Source organism: Lissotriton helveticus, chromosome 2_1 (assembly GCF_964261635.1).
Source record: "Lissotriton helveticus chromosome 2_1, aLisHel1.1, whole genome shotgun sequence".
Classification (NCBI taxonomy): Eukaryota; Metazoa; Chordata; class Amphibia; order Caudata; family Salamandridae; genus Lissotriton; species Lissotriton helveticus.
This window is the reverse complement of record NC_136059.1, coordinates 147,879,708-147,900,059: the sequence shown is the minus strand read 5'-3', so window position 1 is coordinate 147,900,059 and position 20,352 is coordinate 147,879,708. Positions and strand designations below refer to the sequence as shown.

At 56.5% G+C, this 20,352-nt stretch overlaps 1 protein-coding gene across 1 annotated transcript in view; it reads left to right on the top strand.

Annotated features, from left to right (window-relative positions):
• Positions 1-20,352, top strand: part of TESK1 (testis associated actin remodelling kinase 1) — a 493,128-nt gene that overhangs the window by 266,052 nt on the left and 206,724 nt on the right. The window contains exon 2 of the mRNA XM_078674640.1: positions 17,503-17,624. Within this exon, the coding sequence (XP_078530766.1) occupies positions 17,503-17,624 (122 nt within the window). The remainder of the gene's footprint in view (positions 1-17,502; positions 17,625-20,352) is intronic.

Sequence of the window (20,352 nt, the reverse complement as noted above, 5' to 3'; positions counted from 1 at the left end):
AGCTTTGTTGAAGTCTTATGTTTAGTTTGGATTTAGGATTCTGGCACTGGGGCACTGCCAGGTTTATTCTAAGCAAGGGATTTTGGGTTGTATGATGATAGCTTCATAGTTGGTGAGGCGGTTAATGGTGTTCTCTGACTAAGGGAAGAGCGAAAGGCAGCCTCATGGAGCAGCGTGGCAGTCTTAGCTGATCTCACTCGCTGTTTTTGGGTGGTCTTAAGAACGATGACATCACTATCCCTGGACCAGACCCTGGTAGCTGCTGGTGTAGCTCCCACTGATTAGCCCATGTTGAAGCTGCGGGTCTGAGTGTACAAGGCATCCTATAAGTATAGTCTCAGGAGGTGGTTCCAACATCTCTCGGGTTGGGTCTTCTGCAGAGCTGCCTGCCATTGGTCTTTTACAGAAGTGTGAATCTGAGGACCAGGATGATTGATCTGTATGCTGCACCTAGCTTCTCTCCATCGGTCACTAAGATGGCGGCGCTCACAGACTAGCTGCGAAATGTCTGCGTTTCAGACTAGTTACTGAACTTTTCAATGCAAGGACAACACTTTGAAAATACTTACTATTTGGGTGTTTGTAAAGGAATGAACCCGAACGGTCTATGGCAGGACATTTATTCTCTGGCCAAAATTGAACTAGTGGCACCATTACCACAGACATGTATCCTGTCAGACTCTACATTTCATTGTGTTTCATTCTGTGCAAAGCTATGAACCGGTCTTCCTGGTTCTCAGAAAGGACTGAACTGTGGCCAAGGAAAAGCAGCCCCTAATCCAGGGACCTCCAAGCTCTAGTCTAGTGTAATAAGAGCTGCTTATGGTCCATGAAACTCATCCAGAGCTACTAATATTATTTAGTATGTTCATAGTGACCTAGACAGATCAGTCTTGAAGGACCGAGCGTTGAGGACAAAACTATTGTGTAACAAAAATATTGTTGCACAGATATTGTGGACCAACATATTGAGGAGTTAGGTAAGTAGAAATGTGCTATTCTTAAGAATGTGTGTGTGTCTGTCTGTCTGTCTGTCTGTGTCAGACAGGGATCTAAGAAGAAACAGTAACAATCTTAAGCAGGAAAGAGTGGTTGATTGTTCCAGCCTCAGAAACCGTGTAATCTGTGGCACTTTAGGTGGTCTTCCTCTACCTTACTTCATTATTATTTTTTTTTTACATTTGTACAGTCAGTGCATGTGTTAAGCGCCACATCAGTAAAGGCAGCTTGCAAATCAATTACATGTTTGAAATTACAAAATGCCATATGGGACAAAAGTGTTAAAGTTCTTCTCCATCGGCCTTTGCTTCGGTCTCCTGGTCAGTGTCTGCTGTCTCTACTGAAAACCGAGATCATCTCCGGGTCTGTCCGGCTGGACTGCTGGACGGATTCTCTGAATGGAAACGGATGAAGACGCCTAAAGGGCTGGAATATGGCTCTGCTAATTGGGAATCCCTTTATGGTCTTCCAGAGACGATGGGGGAACAGAGGACATCCGTGTTTACCGTGATATATTTAGTCCAGTTGGATACGTGCTGGGTGCCTCGACTTAATGAGCTCCAACCCTGATGGGTCGTGCTCTGGGTCGTGCTCCTTCGACAGGGCAAGGAAAGGCACACTAGCTGGGGTGCCTCGCTAGCCTACGGCCAGTGTGCTTGTATCGGTTAAAGGGCCTTGTTTATCCGAACTGCAAGCACAGCCTGGAAGCATGCAGGGCCAGAGTATAGTGCCGGCAGTGCTCGGACTCCCTCAGAGAGGCTGTTGGCATGTGATGCCAGGGCCCCTGGAAGCATGCAGGGCCAGAGTATAGTGCCGGCAGTGCTCGGACTCCCTCAGAGAGGCTGTTACATGTGATACCAGGGCCCCTGGGAGCATGCAGGGCCAGAGTATAGTGCCGGCAGTGCTCGGACTCCCTCAGAGAGGCTTTTGCATGTGATGCCTGGGCCCCTGGAAGCATGCAGGGCCAGAGTATAGTGCCGGCAGTGCTCGGACTCCCTCAGAGAGGCTGTTACATGTGATACCAGGGCCCCTGGGAGCATGCAGGGCCAGAGTATAGTGCCGGCAGTGCTCGGACTCCCTCAGAGAGGCTTTTGCATGTGATGCCAGGGCCCCTGGAAGCATGCAGGGCCAGAGTATAGTGCCGGCAGTGCTCGGACTCCCTCAGAGAGGCTGTTGGCATGTGATGCCAGGGCCCCTGGAAGCATGCAGGGCCAGAGGATAGTGCCGGCAGTGCTCGGACTCCCTCAGAGAGGCTTTTGCATGTGATGCCAGGGCCCCTGGAAGCATGCAGGGCCAGAGTATAGTGCCGGCAGTGCTCGGACTCCCTCAGAGAGGCTGTTGGCATGTGATGCCAGGGCCCCTGGAAGCATGCAGGGCCAGAGTATAGTGCCGGCAGTGCTCGGACTCCCTCAGAGAGGCTTTTGCATGTGATGCCAGGGCCCCTGGAAGCATGCAGGGCCAGAGTATAGTGCCGGCAGTGCTCGGACTCCCTCAGAGAGGCTGTTGGCATGTGATGCCAGGGCCCCTGGAAGCATGCAGGGCCAGAGTATAGTGCCGGCAGTGCTCCGACTCCCTCAGAGAGGCTTTTGCATGTGATGCCAGGGCCCCTGGAAGCATGCAGGGCCAGAGTATAGTGCCGGCAGTGCTCGGACTCCCTCAGAGAGGCTTTTGCATGTGATGCCAGGGCCCCTGGAAGCATGCAGGGCCAGAGGATAGTGCCGGCAGTGCTCGGACTCCCTCAGAGAGGCTTTTGCATGTGATGCCAGGGCCCCTGGAAGCATGCAGGGCCAGAGGATAGTGCCGGCAGTGCTCGGACTCCCTCAGAGAGGCTGTTGGCATGTGATGCCAGGGCCCCTGGAAGCATGCAGGGCCAGAGTATAGTGCCTCCAGTGCTCGGACTCCCTCAGAGAGGCTGTTGGCATGTGATGCCAGGGCCCCTGGGAGCATGCAGGGCCAGAGTATAGTGCCTCCAGTGCTCGGACTCCCTCAGAGAGGCTTTTGCATGTGATGCCAGGGCCCCTGGAAGCATGCAGGGCCAGAGGATAGTGCCTCCAGTGCTCGGACTCCCTCAGAGAGGCTTTTGCATGTGATGCCAGGGCCCCTGGGAGCATGCAGGGCCAGAGTATAGTGCCGGCAGTGCTCGGACTCCCTCAGAGAGGCTTTTGCATGTGATGCCAGGGCCCCTGGAAGCATGCAGGGCCAGAGTATAGTGCCTCCAGTGCTCGGACTCCCTCAGAGAGGCTGTTGGCATGTGATGCCAGGGCCCCTGGAAGCATGCAGGGCCAGAGTATAGTGCCGGCAGTGCTCGGACTCCCTCAGAGAGGCTGTTGCATGTGATGCCAGGGCCCCTGGAAGCATGCAGGGCCAGAGGATAGTGCCGGCAGTGCTCGGACTCCCTCAGAGAGGCTTTTGCATGTGATGCCAGGGCCCCTGGGAGCATGCAGGACCAGAGTATAGTGCCTCCAGTGCTCGGACTCCCTCAGAGAGGCTTTTGCATGTGATGCCAGGGCCCCTGGAAGCATGCAGGGCCAGAGTATAGTGCCGGCAGTGCTCGGACTCCCTCAGAGAGGCTTTTGCATGTGATGCCAGGGCCCCTGGAAGCATGCAGAGCCAGAGTATAGTGCCGGCAGTGCTCGGACTCCCTCAGAGAGGCTTTTGCATGTGATGCCAGGGCCCCTGGAAGCATGCAGGGCCAGAGTATAGTGCCGGCAGTGCTCGGACTCCCTCAGAGAGGCTTTTGCATGTGATGCCAGGGCCCCTGGAAGCATGCAGGGCCAGAGGATAGTGCCGGCAGTGCTCCGACTCCCTCAGAGAGGCTTTTGCATGTGATGCCAGGGCCCCTGGGAGCATGCAGGGCCAGAGTATAGTGCCGGCAGTGCTCGGACTCCCTCAGAGAGGCTGTTGGCATGTGATGCCAGGGCCCCTGGAAGCATGCAGGGCCAGAGTATAGTGCCGGCAGTGCTCGGACTCCCTCAGAGAGGCTTTTGCATGTGATGCCAGGGCCCCTGGAAGCATGCAGGGCCAGAGGATAGTGCCGGCAGTGCTCGGACTCCCTCAGAGAGGCTGTTGGCATGTGATGCCAGGGCCCCTGGAAGCATGCAGGGCCAGAGGATAGTGCCGGCAGTGCTCGGACTCCCTCAGAGAGGCTGTTGGCATGTGATGCCAGGGCCCCTGGAAGCATGCAGGGCCAGAGTATAGTGCCGGCAGTGCTCGGACTCCCTCAGAGAGGCTTTTGCATTTGATGCCAGGGCCCCTGGAAGCATGCAGGGCCAGAGTATAGTGCCGGCAGTGCTCGGACTCCCTCAGAGAGGCTGTTGGCATGTGATGCCAGGGCCCCTGGAAGCATGCAGGGCCAGAGGATAGTGCCGGCAGTGCTCGGACTCCCTCAGAGAGGCTTTTGCATGTGATGCCAGGGCCCCTGGAAGCATGCAGGGCCAGAGTATAGTGCCGGCAGTGCTCGGACTCCCTCAGAGAGGCTGTTGGCATGTGATGCCAGGGCCCCTGGAAGCATGCAGGGCCAGAGTATAGTGCCGGCAGTGCTCGGACTCCCTCAGAGAGGCTGTTGGCATGTGATGCCAGGGCCCCTGGAAGCATGCAGGGCCAGAGTATAGTGCCGGCAGTGCTCGGACTCCCTCAGAGAGGCTGTTGCATGTGATACCAGGGCCCCTGGAAGCATGCAGGGCCAGAGTATAGTGCCGGCAGTGCTCGGACTCCCTCAGAGAGGCTTTTGCATGTGATGCCAGGGCCCCTGGAAGCATGCAGGGCCAGAGGATAGTGCCGGCAGTGCTCGGACTCCCTCAGAGAGGCTGTTGGCATGTGATGCCAGGGCCCCTGGAAGCATGCAGGGCCAGAGTATAGTGCCTCCAGTGCTCGGACTCCCTCAGAGAGGCTGTTGGCATGTGATGCCAGGGCCCCTGGGAGCATGCAGGGCCAGAGTATAGTGCCTCCAGTGCTCGGACTCCCTCAGAGAGGCTTTTGCATGTGATGCCAGGGCCCCTGGAAGCATGCAGGGCCAGAGGATAGTGCCTCCAGTGCTCGGACTCCCTCAGAGAGGCTTTTGCATGTGATGCCAGGGCCCCTGGAAGCATGCAGGGCCAGAGTATAGTGCCGGCAGTGCTCGGACTCCCTCAGAGAGGCTTTTGCATGTGATGCCAGGGCCCCTGGAAGCATGCAGGGCCAGAGGATAGTGCCGGCAGTGCTCGGACTCCCTCAGAGAGGCTTTTGCATGTGATGCCAGGGCCCCTGGGAGCATGCAGGGCCAGAGTATAGTGCCGGCAGTGCTCGGACTCCCTCAGAGAGGCTGTTGCCATGTGATGCCAGGGCCCCTGGAAGCATGCAGGGCCAGAGTATAGTGCCGGCAGTGCTCGGACTCCCTCAGAGAGGCTTTTGCATGTGATGCCAGGGCCCCTGGAAGCATGCAGGGCCAGAGGATAGTGCCGGCAGTGCTCGGACTCCCTCAGAGAGGCTGTTGGCATGTGATGCCAGGGCCCCTGGAAGCATGCAGGGCCAGAGGATAGTGCCGGCAGTGCTCGGACTCCCTCAGAGAGGCTGTTGGCATGTGATGCCAGGGCCCCTGGAAGCATGCAGGGCCAGAGTATAGTGCCGGCAGTGCTCGGACTCCCTCAGAGAGGCTTTTGCATTTGATGCCAGGGCCCCTGGAAGCATGCAGGGCCAGAGTATAGTGCCGGCAGTGCTCGGACTCCCTCAGAGAGGCTGTTGGCATGTGATGCCAGGGCCCCTGGAAGCATGCAGGGCCAGAGGATAGTGCCGGCAGTGCTCGGACTCCCTCAGAGAGGCTGTTGGCATGTGATGCCAGGGCCCCTGGAAGCATGCAGGGCCAGAGTATAGTGCCTCCAGTGCTCGGACTCCCTCAGAGAGGCTTTTGCATTTGATGCCAGGGCCCCTGGAAGCATGCAGGGCCAGAGGATAGTGCCGGCAGTGCTCGGACTCCCTCAGAGAGGCTGTTGCATGTGATGCCAGGGCCCCTGGAAGCATGCAGGGCCAGAGTATAGTGCCGGCAGTGCTCGGACTCCCTCAGAGAGGCTGTTGGCATGTGATGCCAGGGCCCCTGGAAGCATGCAGGGCCAGAGTATAGTGCCTCCAGTGCTCGGACTCCCTCAGAGAGGCTGTTGGCATGTGATGCCTGGGCCCCTGGAAGCATGCAGGGCCAGAGGATAGTGCCGGCAGTGCTCGGACTCCCTCAGAGAGGCTTTTGCATTTGATGCCAGGGCCCCTGGAAGCATGCAGGGCCAGAGGATAGTGCCGGCAGTGCTCGGACTCCCTCAGAGAGGCTGTTGCATTTGATGCCAGGGCCCCTGGAAGCATGCAGGGCCAGAGGATAGTGCCGGCAGTGCTCGGACTCCCTCAGAGAGGCTGTTGCATGTGATGCCAGGGCCCCTGGAAGCATGCAGGGCCAGAGTATAGTGCCGGCAGTGCTCGGACTCCCTCAGAGAGGCTGTTGCATGTGATGCCAGGGCCCCTGGAAGCATGCAGGGCCAGAGTATAGTGCCTCCAGTGCTCGGACTCCCTCAGAGAGGCTTTTGCATGTGATGCCAGGGCCCCTGGAAGCATGTAGGGCCAGAGTATAGTGCCCGCAGTGCTCGGACTCCCTCAGAGAGGCTTTTGCATGTGATGCCAGGGCCCCTGGAAGCATGCAGGGCCAGAGGATAGTGCCGGCAGTGCTCGGACTCCCTCAGAGAGGCTGTTGCATGTGATACCAGGGCCCCTGGAAGCATGCAGGGCCAGAGTATAGTGCCTCCAGTGCTCGGACTCCCTCAGAGAGGCTGTTGGCATGTGATGCCAGGGCCCCTGGAAGCATGCAGGGCCAGAGTATAGTGCCGGCAGTGCTCGGACTCCCTCAGAGAGGCTGTTGGCATGTGATGCCAGGGCCCCTGGAAGCATGCAGGGCCAGAGGATAGTGCCGGCAGTGCTCGGACTCCCTCAGAGAGGCTTTTGCATGTGATGCCAGGGCCCCTGGAAGCATGCAGGGCCAGAGTATAGTGCCTCCAGTGCTCGGACTCCCTCAGAGAGGCTTTTGCATTTGATGCCAGGGCCCCTGGAAGCATGCAGGGCCAGAGTATAGTGCCGGCAGTGCTCGGACTCCCTCAGAGAGGCTTTTGCATTTGATGCCAGGGCCCCTGGAAGCATGCAGGGCCAGAGTATAGTGCCGGCAGTGCTCGGACTCCCTCAGAGAGGCTGTTGGCATGTGATGCCAGGGCCCCTGGAAGCATGCAGGGCCAGAGTATAGTGCCTCCAGTGCTCGGACTCCCTCAGAGAGGCTGTTGGCATGTGATGCCAGGGCCCCTGGAAGCATGCAGGGCCAGAGGATAGTGCCGGCAGTGCTCGGACTCCCTCAGAGAGGCTGTTGGCATGTGATGCCAGGGCCCCTGGAAGCATGCAGGGCCAGAGTATAGTGCCTCCAGTGCTCGGACTCCCTCAGAGAGGCTTTTGCATTTGATGCCAGGGCCCCTGGAAGCATGCAGGGCCAGAGTATAGTGCCTCCAGTGCTCGGACTCCCTCAGAGAGGCTTTTGCATGTGATGCCAGGGCCCCTGGAAGCATGCAGGGCCAGAGTATAGTGCCGGCAGTGCTCGGACTCCCTCAGAGAGGCTTTTGCATGTGATGCCAGGGCCCCTGGAAGCATGCAGGGCCAGAGGATAGTGCCGGCAGTGCTCGGACTCCCTCAGAGAGGCTGTTGGCATGTGATGCCAGGGCCCCTGGAAGCATGCAGGGCCAGAGTATAGTGCCTCCAGTGCTCGGACTCCCTCAGAGAGGCTGTTGGCATGTGATGCCAGGGCCCCTGGGAGCATGCAGGGCCAGAGTATAGTGCCGGCAGTGCTCGGACTCCCTCAGAGAGGCTGTTGGCATGTGATGCCAGGGCCCCTGGAAGCATGCAGGGCCAGAGGATAGTGCCGGCAGTGCTCGGACTCCCTCAGAGAGGCTGTTGGCATGTGATGCCAGGGCCCCTGGAAGCATGCAGGGCCAGAGTATAGTGCCGGCAGTGCTCGGACTCCCTCAGAGAGGCTTTTGCATGTGATGCCAGGGCCCCTGGAAGCATGCAGGGCCAGAGGATAGTGCCGGCAGTGCTCGGACTCCCTCAGAGAGGCTGTTGGCATGTGATGCCAGGGCCCCTGGAAGCATGCAGGGCCAGAGTATAGTGCCTCCAGTGCTCGGACTCCCTCAGAGAGGCTGTTGGCATGTGATGCCAGGGCCCCTGGGAGCATGCAGGGCCAGAGTATAGTGCCGGCAGTGCTCGGACTCCCTCAGAGAGGCTGTTGGCATGTGATGCCAGGGCCCCTGGAAGCATGCAGGGCCAGAGTATAGTGCCTCCAGTGCTCGGACTCCCTCAGAGAGGCTTTTGGATTTGATGCCAGGGCCCCTGGAAGCATGCAGGGCCAGAGTATAGTGCCTCCAGTGCTCGGACTCCCTCAGAGAGGCTTTTGCATGTGATGCCAGGGCCCCTGGAAGCATGCAGGGCCAGAGGATAGTGCCGGCAGTGCTCGGACTCCCTCAGAGAGGCTGTTGGCATGTGATGCCAGGGCCCCTGGAAGCATGCAGGGCCAGAGTATAGTGCCTCCAGTGCTCGGACTCCCTCAGAGAGGCTGTTGGCATGTGATGACAGGGCCCCTGGGAGCATGCAGGGCCAGAGTATAGTGCCGGCAGTGCTCGGACTCCCTCAGAGAGGCTGTTGGCATGTGATGCCAGGGCCCCTGGAAGCATGCAGGGCCAGAGGATAGTGCCTCCAGTGCTCGGACTCCCTCAGAGAGGCTTTTGCATGTGATGCCAGGGCCCCTGGAAGCATGCAGGGCCAGAGAATAGTGCCGGCAGTGCTCGGACTCCCTCAGAGAGGCTGTTGGCATGTGATGCCAGGGCCCCTGGAAGCATGCAGGGCCAGAGTATAGTGCCTCCAGTGCTCGGACTCCCTCAGAGAGGCTTTTGCATTTGATGCCAGGGCCCCTGGAAGCATGCAGGGCCAGAGTATAGTGCCGGCAGTGCTCGGACTCCCTCAGAGAGGCTGTTGCATGTGATGCCAGGGCCCCTGGAAGCATGCAGGGCCAGAGGATAGTGCCTCCAGTGCTCGGACTCCCTCAGAGAGGCTGTTACATGTGATACCAGGGCCCCTGGAAGCATGCAGGGCCAGAGTATAGTGCCGGCAGTGCTCGGACTCCCTCAGAGAGGCTGTTACATGTGATACCAGGGCCCCTGGAAGCATGCAGGGCCAGAGTATAGTGCCGGCAGTGCTCGGACTCCCTCAGAGAGGCTGTTGCATGTGATGCCAGGGCCCCTGGAAGCATGCAGGGCCAGAGTATAGTGCCGGCAGTGCTCGGACTCCCTCAGAGAGGCTGTTTGCATGTGATGCCAGGGCCCCTGGAAGCATGCAGGGCCAGAGGATAGTGCCTCCAGTGCTCGGACTCCCTCAGAGAGGCTTTTGCATGTGATGCCAGGGCCCCTGGAAGCATGTAGGGCCAGAGTATAGTGCCTCCAGTGCTCGGACTCCCTCAGAGAGGCTGTTGCATGCCCCTGGAAGAATGTAGGGCTGGGGGCAAGTGCGCCACATGCCTGGATCGCCTCTGAGAGGCTGTTACATGTGATGCCAGGGCCCCTGGAAGCATGCAGGGCCAGAGGATAGTGCCGGCAGTGCTCGGACTCCCTCAGAGAGGCTGTTACATGTGATACCAGGGCCCCTGGAAGCATGTAGGGTCGGGGGACAGTGCCTCCTGTGCTCTGGCTCCCTCAGAGAGGCTGTTACATGGGATGGATACGAGTGCCCCAGGCAGTATTTAGGGCTGGAGAATAGTGCTGCCTATGCTCGGACTGCCTCCGAAAGGCTGTTGTGATACCAGGGCCCCTGGAAGCATGTAGGGCCGGGGATAGTGCCGGCAGTGCTCGGACTCCCTCAGAGAGGCTGTTGGCATGTGATGCCAGGGCCCCTGGAAGCATGCAGGGCCAGAGTATAGTGCCGGCAGTGCTCGGACTCCCTCAGAGAGGCTGTTGGCATGTGATACCAGGGCCCCTGGAAGCATGCAGGGCCAGAGGATAGTGCCGGCAGTGCTCGGACTCCCTCAGAGAGGCTGTTTGCATGTGATGCCAGGGCCCCTGGAAGCATGCAGGGCCAGAGTATAGTGCCGGCAGTGCTCGGACTCCCTCAGAGAGGCTTTTGCATGTGATGCCAGGGCCCCTGGAAGCATGCAGAGCCAGAGTATAGTGCCGGCAGTGCTCGGACTCCCTCAGAGAGGCTTTTGCATGTGATGCCAGGGCCCCTGGAAGCATGCAGGGCCAGAGTATAGTGCCGGCAGTGCTCGGACTCCCTCAGAGAGGCTGTTTGCATGTGATGCCAGGGCCCCTGGAAGCATGCAGAGCCAGAGTATAGTGCCGGCAGTGCTCGGACTCCCTCAGAGAGGCTTTTGCATGTGATGCCAGGGCCCCTGGAAGCATGCAGGGCCAGAGTATAGTGCCTCCAGTGCTCGGACTCCCTCAGAGAGGCTTTTGCATGTGATGCCAGGGCCCCTGGAAGCATGCAGGGCCAGAGTATAGTGCCGGCAGTGCCCGGACTCCCTCAGAGAGGCTTTTGCATGTGATGCCTGGGCCCCTGGAAGCATGCAGGGCCAGAGGATAGTGCCGGCAGTGCTCGGACTCCCTCAGAGAGGCTGTTGGCATGTGATGCCAGGGCCCCTGGAAGCATGCAGGGCCAGAGTATAGTGCCGGCAGTGCTCGGACTCCCTCAGAGAGGCTGTTGCATGTGATACCAGGGCCCCTGGAAGCATGCAGGGCCAGAGGATAGTGCCGGCAGTGCTCGGACTCCCTCAGAGAGGCTTTTGGCATGTGATGCCAGGGCCCCTGGAAGCATGCAGGGCCAGAGTATAGTGCCTCCAGTGCTCGGACTCCCTCAGAGAGGCTGTTGGCATGTGATGCCAGGGCCCCTGGAAGCATGTAGGGCCGGGGATAGTGCCGGCAGTGCTCGGACTCCCTCAGAGAGGCTTTTGCATGTGATGCCTGGGCCCCTGGAAGCATGCAGGGCCAGAGTATAGTGCCTCCAGTGCTCGGACTCCCTCAGAGAGGCTTTTGCATGTGATGCCTGGGCCCCTGGAAGCATGCAGGGCCAGAGGATAGTGCCGGCAGTGCTCGGACTCCCTCAGAGAGGCTTTTGCATGTGATGCCAGGGCCCCTGGAAGCATGCAGGGCCAGAGTATAGTGCCTCCAGTGCTCGGACTCCCTCAGAGAGGCTGTTGGCATGTGATGCCAGGGCCCCTGGAAGCATGCAGGGCCAGAGTATAGTGCCGGCAGTGCTCGGACTCCCTCAGAGAGGCTGTTGCATGTGATACCAGGGCCCCTGGAAGCATGTAGGGCCGGGGATAGTGCCGGCAGTGCTCGGACTCCCTCAGAGAGGCTTTTGCATGTGATGCCTGGGCCCCTGGAAGCATGCAGGGCCAGAGTATAGTGCCTCCAGTGCTCGGACTCCCTCAGAGAGGCTTTTGCATGTGATGCCTGGGCCCCTGGAAGCATGCAGGGCCAGAGGATAGTGCCGGCAGTGCTCGGACTCCCTCGGAGAGGCTTTTGCATGTGATGCCTGGGCCCCTGGAAGCATGCAGGGCCAGAGGATAGTGCCGGCAGTGCTCGGACTCCCTCAGAGAGGCTGTTGGCATGTGATGCCAGGGCCCCTGGAAGCATGCAGGGCCAGAGTATAGTGCCTCCAGTGCTCGGACTCCCTCAGAGAGGCTTTTGCATGTGATGCCAGGGCCCCTGGAAGCATGCAGGGCCAGAGTATAGTGCCTCCAGTGCTCGGACTCCCTCAGAGAGGCTGTTACATGTGATACCAGGGCCCCTGGAAGCATGCAGGGCCAGAGGATAGTGCCGGCAGTGCTCGGACTCCCTCAGAGAGGCTGTTGGCATGTGATGCCAGGGCCCCTGGAAGCATGCAGGGCCAGAGTATAGTGCCTCCAGTGCTCGGACTCCCTCAGAGAGGCTGTTACATGTGATACCAGGGCCCCTGGAAGCATGCAGGGCCAGAGTATAGTGCCTCCAGTGCTCGGACTCCCTCAGAGAGGCTTTTGCATGTGATGCCTGGGCCCCTGGAAGCATGCAGGGCCAGAGGATAGTGCCGGCAGTGCTCGGACTCCCTCGGAGAGGCTTTTGCATGTGATGCCTGGGCCCCTGGAAGCATGCAGGGCCAGAGGATAGTGCCGGCAGTGCTCGGACTCCCTCAGAGAGGCTGTTGGCATGTGATGCCAGGGCCCCTGGAAGCATGCAGGGCCAGAGTATAGTGCCTCCAGTGCTCGGACTCCCTCAGAGAGGCTTTTGCATGTGATGCCAGGGCCCCTGGAAGCATGCAGGGCCAGAGTATAGTGCCGGCAGTGCTCGGACTCCCTCAGAGAGGCTTTTGCATGTGATGCCAGGGCCCCTGGAAGCATGTAGGGCCAGAGTATAGTGCCGGCAGTGCTCGGACTCCCTCAGAGAGGCTGTTACATGTGATACCAGGGCCCCTGGAAGCATGCAGGGCCAGAGGATAGTGCCGGCAGTGCTCGGACTCCCTCAGAGAGGCTGTTGGCATGTGATGCCAGGGCCCCTGGAAGCATGCAGGGCCAGAGTATAGTGCCTCCAGTGCTCGGACTCCCTCAGAGAGGCTGTTACATGTGATACCAGGGCCCCTGGAAGCATGCAGGGCCAGAGTATAGTGCCTCCAGTGCTCGGACTCCCTCAGAGAGGCTTTTGCATGTGATGCCTGGGCCCCTGGAAGCATGCAGGGCCAGAGGATAGTGCCGGCAGTGCTCGGACTCCCTCGGAGAGGCTTTTGCATGTGATGCCTGGGCCCCTGGAAGCATGCAGGGCCAGAGGATAGTGCCGGCAGTGCTCGGACTCCCTCAGAGAGGCTGTTGGCATGTGATGCCAGGGCCCCTGGAAGCATGCAGGGCCAGAGTATAGTGCCTCCAGTGCTCGGACTCCCTCAGAGAGGCTTTTGCATGTGATGCCAGGGCCCCTGGAAGCATGCAGGGCCAGAGTATAGTGCCGGCAGTGCTCGGACTCCCTCAGAGAGGCTTTTGCATGTGATGCCAGGGCCCCTGGAAGCATGTAGGGCCAGAGTATAGTGCCGGCAGTGCTCGGACTCCCTCAGAGAGGCTGTTGGCATGTGATGCCAGGGCCCCTGGAAGCATGCAGGGCCAGAGGATAGTGCCGGCAGTGCTCGGACTCCCTCAGAGAGGCTGTTGGCATGTGATGCCAGGGCCCCTGGAAGCATGCAGGGCCAGAGTATAGTGCCTCCAGTGCTCGGACTCCCTCAGAGAGGCTGTTACATGTGATACCAGGGCCCCTGGAAGCATGCAGGGCCAGAGTATAGTGCCTCCAGTGCTCGGACTCCCTCAGAGAGGCTTTTGCATGTGATGCCTGGGCCCCTGGAAGCATGCAGGGCCAGAGGATAGTGCCGGCAGTGCTCGGACTCCCTCGGAGAGGCTTTTGCATGTGATGCCTGGGCCCCTGGAAGCATGCAGGGCCAGAGGATAGTGCCGGCAGTGCTCGGACTCCCTCAGAGAGGCTGTTGGCATGTGATGCCAGGGCCCCTGGAAGCATGCAGGGCCAGAGTATAGTGCCTCCAGTGCTCGGACTCCCTCAGAGAGGCTTTTGCATGTGATGCCAGGGCCCCTGGAAGCATGCAGGGCCAGAGGATAGTGCCGGCAGTGCTCGGACTCCCTCAGAGAGGCTGTTGCATGTGATGCCAGGGCCCCTGGAAGCATGCAGGGCCAGAGGATAGTGCCTCCAGTGCTCGGACTCCCTCGGAGAGGCTTTTGCATGTGATGCCAGGGCCCCTGGAAGCATGCAGGGCCAGAGTATAGTGCCGGCAGTGCTCGGACTCCCTCAGAGAGGCTGTTACATGTGATGCCAGGGCCCCTGGAAGCATGTAGGGTCGGGGGACAGTGCCTCCTGTGCTCTGGCTCCCTCTGAAAGGCTGTTACATGGGATGGATACGAGTGCCCCAGGCAGTATAGGGCTGGAGAATAGTGCTGCCTATGCTCGGACTGCCTCCGAAAGGCTGTTGTGATACCAGGGCCCCTGGAAGCATGTAGGGCCGGGGATAGTCTGTCCTAAGTCTGGGGCTCCTTGGAACTGTCTATAGGGCTGACAGAGTCAGACTTTGTAAGTTTGGCAGTTTAGGGGAAGTGTTGGCTACATCCCTGTGACTCCGAGTGGATGGTGGGGCTTTGCCATAGGCGGTCACATTCCAGGCACTTTACATACGACTGACAATGTCTTACCAGCTGATATGCTGTTGGTGTTCAATAGGTTTCTCTCATCAAAACTCTCTTTATCAAAATTGCAGAAATATTAGTGTATGTCCTTCAAATGAATGTAACCGCTATTTAAAAGTCATTGATTGGTGAAACAAATGGACTAATAACTTTTTTAGGCTTTTAGGCCTTTGGGTGTAGTCGCGTTTTTTTTTTAACCCCTCCCTCCAGCGCTAGAGTGGGGAAGTCCTGTTGGTAAGCCGTGGGGCTGTGAAACTGTCTGTGACTGGGTTCCTGTGAGGACCAGCGTGCTTTAGTCCCAGGGCCTAAAAGGCCATGCGAAAGTTAAGGTGGTTGAATACCAACCCTAATCCTATCTAGGTAAAGATAAATGACCCCCAAAACAATAACCCTGAAAAACTCACGTCTGTGGCAGTCATCGTCTTCTCGTGCGGCAGCCAGCCTTCCCAACCCCTGCCTTGCGGATCAAGATCACGCAAACCTGCTGAGCACTCCTCTCTTTACCGGAGTAAACCCGCAATAAGCCAAGCTGGCCAGTACCCCCACGCCTCGCCCCCTGCACTTACCCATCCACCTCGCTGCAAATCCTACAGTTGATCAGTAGTATTTAAATGTAAACTATCGTGTTTTGTGTAAAAGGCGCTCAGGTCCTTAAGATGCAGCAGCGCCGTAGAAAAAACCGCCTAGTGATAAAATGTTGCCCACAGCTCTTGAAGGAGCGGAAGTGGCCCGAGCGGACCTCGTTCTGACGTCATGCCAGTCAGCATGCCTCCAGCTACTATGTCCTCAGCAGACCCTGGTGGAACATTCATGGTCCCAGCTCTGAAAGAACACCAGTGTGTGTAAAGCGGAGCATGTGATAGCGCCCTGAGCAGCAGCCCGTGTCCAGTCCGGCACAGACTGTCTCTCCCACACTCCTCAGCTGAGAACACTACATCCGGTGGGTGTGCTTGCAAGAGCTGGGCACGCTGTGGTGAGCTGGGCACGCTGTGGTGAGCTGGGCACGCTGTGATGAGCTGGGCACGGGCTTTCCTTTCTAAGATGGCCACTGCCTTGAGTGACTGCCAGGTCCACCTCCATCTTCCACCTCCTGCTTCCGGTGTGCTTGCATGAGCTGGGCACGCTGTGGTGAGCTGGGCACGCTGTGGTGCGCTGGGCACGGGCTTTCCTCTCTAAGATGGCCACTGCCTTGAGTGACTGCCAGGTCCACCTCCATCTCCTAGCTCCTCCTGCTGCCACTCCATGGTCTCCACAAACCCTTCTAATGGTCAGACACTCACTTCACTCACAGGATCGATACAGATGTGGCAGCCAGGGTGCTTTTCTTCTCTCCTCATTGCTGCTAGAACTATTTTCAAATAAAGGTCTGTGCTAGGGCAGCTGTTTAGTCCACCAACAATAGGAGCAGTAGATTCATGTTTCAAATGTGTCTTCTTTACACAGGTAGGGCCGGTACATCACCCTTTCTTTAGGGTATATACAAATCCTAGTACAGGCCCGGCTTAAAAGTTAAAACTCCAGTTCTAAAATACACTCCGTGGAGAAAACCAAACCGACAGATGTGGTCCTCACTAGACATCGCCCTAGACCCTTTCAAACCACCATAGACACCACCCACTCGCGCACCTGCACCCAAAGCAAAGTGCGGTACCTCAGGCCGATCTCCAACCAGCAGACAACCACTATATGTTTTATGTGTCCATGTTATTTGTTCAAGAACCAGCACATAACGAAGAGTGGGAAGCCCAACACAAATAAGACATAGCTATGTCCAACCAATAGGGCTCTGTAACCAAAAACCCTAAAGACACAAACCATTTGTTCAGGACTTGTTTTTGTATGTACCAAAATAAGCAAAAGAGACCAACAGCCAGTCATTTATGTATGTTTTTTTAAATTTTGTATGTTCCATGTAAATGAAAAGACTAAAAATATTTCAACAAAAAAACACAAAAAAAAACACCATAGACATTGGGGGTTGGAAGTGTCTGGAGCTGAAAAAATATTTCTCGTGAGCTGGAAGTATTCTGTTTTTCTGTTGACTCTCTCCATCCTGTATGCCTATTTCTGCAGGGCCAACCTTTCTCCCAACCAAACTCCCACAGCTCCTTTATTTCCACTGTCTTTCTTGCTCTGGTTTTGCAACTCTCCCTGTTGCTCCTGTGCGGTTACTTGCATCCAGGATTGTGTCATGTATCTGAAACTCTCTGTGTCTACCTTTCATTCTCCCTCCTCTATGCTGCCTCTTAATTAGCAAGTGTATTTCAGGTGTCTCTTCATTTTCTTTCTCTAGAGCATGGACTAAGCACATATTAATTCAAGTTAATTAGTGTCCGACCAGTGATTGCGCTCAAATTCAGTTACTATGTCTTTTACTGACGTATTCTAGTCTCAGCTCCTTTATCCCGAACGTGTACAACATATGTTGCTACCTCGTCCACTAGACCCTCCCGGTCTAAAACACATTTGTCACAGTTCCCACAGAAGCGTGTAGACACTAACAACTCTTGCATCGTATCAAATGTTTACATAGATAGCTGGTCGAGGAAATTACTAGATAAATAGTAACCTATTTTATGCACTCCACACAATGCAACGCCATGCCACGCAGTGCCACTCCACAATGCCACTCCACGCTGCACAATGCTACACAACACCACACATTGCCACTCAACTGCCACTCTGCCACTTCACTCTCACTTTGTGCCACTCTACGCCACTCTACTCTACTCTACTCCATTACACTCTACTCTAACCTACATCCCTCTCTTCTCCACCACTCTGCGGCACTAACTTTTAGCCACGCTGAGCTGAGTACAACACAGCTGAGTGGAAGTCGGGGGCAAAGCCAATACATCTCTTAGGCAAGACCTATTGGCAAAGCCAATGTTTGTTATTCTAGTCAATTTAGACACTATCATGACTTCATTAGGTTACACTAGCACACCATTGCAATATTATGATGGATTCTCTTCCTGATCTAATGCCACATATTGTTGGTCCATGGACAGACAGTTCTTGCTGCCATTGTTTATTATGAGTAGTTACAGCTCAGAACAGTTTTTAGTTCCAGGTAGTAAGTAGTGGCCGCCTGTATACTTGACACCACAAGTACAGTGTAGCTCTTCTGGGCTTTGCAGGACAGTTTTAGATGTTTGGAATGATGCTGAGCTCAGAACTAGAGGCATTTTCTCTTATAAAGACAGTTGTACAGGTCAATGCGGTCTCACTTAGCTAACATCGGTATCTCTCTTTGTCCCCCTCAGGTGCGACATCGACAGTCTGGGCAGATCATGGTGTTGAAGATGAACAAGCTGATGAGTAACAGAGCGAACATGCTAAGGGAGGTGCAACTCATGAACCGCCTCTCGCACCCCAACATTCTCAGGTACGCAGCTCCCTCTCTTCTTCTCTCCATTGTGTCTCACGCCTCACGCTGATGGAGGCTCATGAACCGCCTCTCGCATCCCAACATCCTCAGGTTTGCAGCTCCCTCTCTTCTTCTCTCCAGCATCCTCAGGTTTGCAGCTCCCTCTCTTCTTCTCTCCAACATCCTCAGGTTTGCAGCTCCCCCTGTTCTTTTCTCCAACATCCTCAGGTTTGCAGCTCCCTCTCTTCTTCTCTCCAACATCCTCAGGTTTGCAGCTCCCTCTCTTCTTCTCTCCAACATCCTCAGGGTTGCAGCTCCCTCTCTTCTTCTCTCCAACATCCTCAGGGTTGCAGCTCCCTCTCTTCTTCTCTCCAACATCCTCAGGTTTGCAGCTCCCCCTGTTCTTCTCTATCCAACATCCTCAGGTTTGCAGCTCCCCCTGTTCTTCTCTATCCAACAACCTCAGGTGTGCAACTCCCCCTGTTCTACTCTATCCAACATCCTCAGGTTTGCAGCTCCCTCTCTTCTTCTCTCCAACATCCTCAGGTTTGCAGCTCCCTTTCTTCTTCTCTCCAACATCCTCAGGTTTGCAGCTCCCTCTCTTCTTCTCTCCATTGTGTCTCACGCCCAAGCACGCTGATGGAGGCTCATGAACCGCCTCTCGCACCCCAACATCCTCAGGTTTGCAGCTCCCTCTCTTCTTCTCTCCAACATCCTCAGGTTTGCAGCTCCCTCTCTTCTTCTCTCCAACATCCTCAGGTTTTCAGCTCCCTATCTTCTTCTCTCCAACATCCTCAGGTTTTCAGCTCCCTCTCTTCTTCTCTCCAACATCCTCAGGTTTGCAGCTCCCTATCTTCTTCTCTCCAACATCCTCAGGTTTGCAGCTCCCTATCTTCTTCTCTACAACATCCTCAGGTTTGCAGCTCCCTCTCTTCTCTCCATTGTGTCTCACGCCCAAGCACGCTGATGGAGGCTCATGAACCGCCTCTCGCAACCCAACATCCTCAGGTTTGCAGCTCCCTCTCTTCTTCTCTCCAACATTCTCTCCAACATCCTCAGGTTTGCAGCTCCCCCTGTTCTTTTCTCCAACATCCTCAGGTTTGCAGCTCCCTCTCTTCTTCTCTCCAACATTCTCAGGTACGCAGCTCCCTCTCTTCTTCTCTCCATTGTGTCTCATGCCCAAGCACGCTGATGGAGGCTCATGAACCGCCTCTCGCATCCCAAAATCCTCAGGTTTGCAGCTCCCTCTCTTCTTCTCTCCAGCATCCTCAGGTTTGCAGCTCCCCCTGTTCTTTTCTCCAACATCCTCAGGTTTGCAGCTCCCTCTCTTCTTCTCTCCAACATCCTCAGGTTTGCAGCTCCCTCTCTTCTTCTCTCCAACATCCTCAGGGTTGCAGCTCCCTCTCTTCTTCTCTCCAACATCCTCAGGGTTGCAGCTCCCTCTCTTCTTCTCTCCAACATCCTCAGGTTTGCAGCGCCCCCTGTTCTTCTCTATCCAACATCCTCAGGTTTGCAGCTCCCCCTGTTCTTCTCTATCCAACAACCTCAGGTGTGCAACTCCCCCTGTTCTTCTCTATCCAACAACCTCAGGTGTGCAGCTACCTCTCTTCTTCTCTCCAACATCCTCAGGTTTGCAGCTCCCTTTCTTCTTCTCTCCAACATCCTCAGGTTTGCAGCTCCCTCTCTTCTTCTCTCCATTGTGTCTCACGCCCAAGCACGCTGATGGAGGCTCATGAACCGCCTCTCGCACCCCAACATCCTCAGGTTTGCAGCTCCCTCTCTTCTTCTCTCCAACATCCTCAGGTTTGCAGCTCCCTCTCTTCTTCTCTCCAACATCCTCAGGTTTTCAGCTCCCTATCTTCTTCTCTCCAACATCCTCAGGTTTGCAGCGCCCTCTCTTCTTCTCTCCAACATCCTCAGGTTTGCAGCTCCCTCTCTTCTTCTCTCCAACATTCTCAGGTACGCAGCTCCCTCTCTTCTTCTCTCCATTGTGTCTCATGCCCAAGCACGCTGATGGAGGCTCATGAACCGCCTCTCGCATCCCAAAATCCTCAGGTTTGCAGCTCCCTCTCTTCTTCTCTCCAGCATCCTCAGGTTTGCAGCTCCCTCTCTTCTTCTCTCCAACATCCTCAGGTTTGCAGCTCCCCCTGTTCTTTTCTCCAACATCCTCAGGTTTGCAGCTCCCTCTCTTCTTCTCTCCAGCATCCTCAGGTTTGCAGCTCCCTCTCTTCTTCTCTCCAACATCCTCAGGGTTGCAGCTCCCTCTCTTCTTCTCTCCAACATCCTCAGGGTTGCAGCTCCCTCTCTTCTTCTCTCCAACATCCTCAGGTTTGCAGCGCCCCCTGTTCTTCTCTATCCAACATCCTCAGGTTTGCAGCTCCCCCTGTTCTTCTCTATCCAACAACCTCAGGTGTGCAACTCCCCCTGTTCTTCTCTATCCAACAACCTCAGGTGTGCAGCTACCTCTCTTCTTCTCTCCAACATCCTCAGGTTTGCAGCTCCCTTTCTTCTTCTCTCCAACATCCTCAGGTTTGCAGCTCCCTCTCTTCTTCTCTCCATTGTGTCTCACGCCCAAGCACGCTGATGGAGGCTCATGAACCGCCTCTCGCACCCCAACATCCTCAGGTTTGCAGCACCCTCTGTTCTTCTCTATCCAACAACCTCAGGTGTGCAGCTCCCTCTCTTGCTTCTTTCCATTCTCGCACCTGAGCATGGGGGTGCCTTTTCGAAATCCTCAGCTGACTAT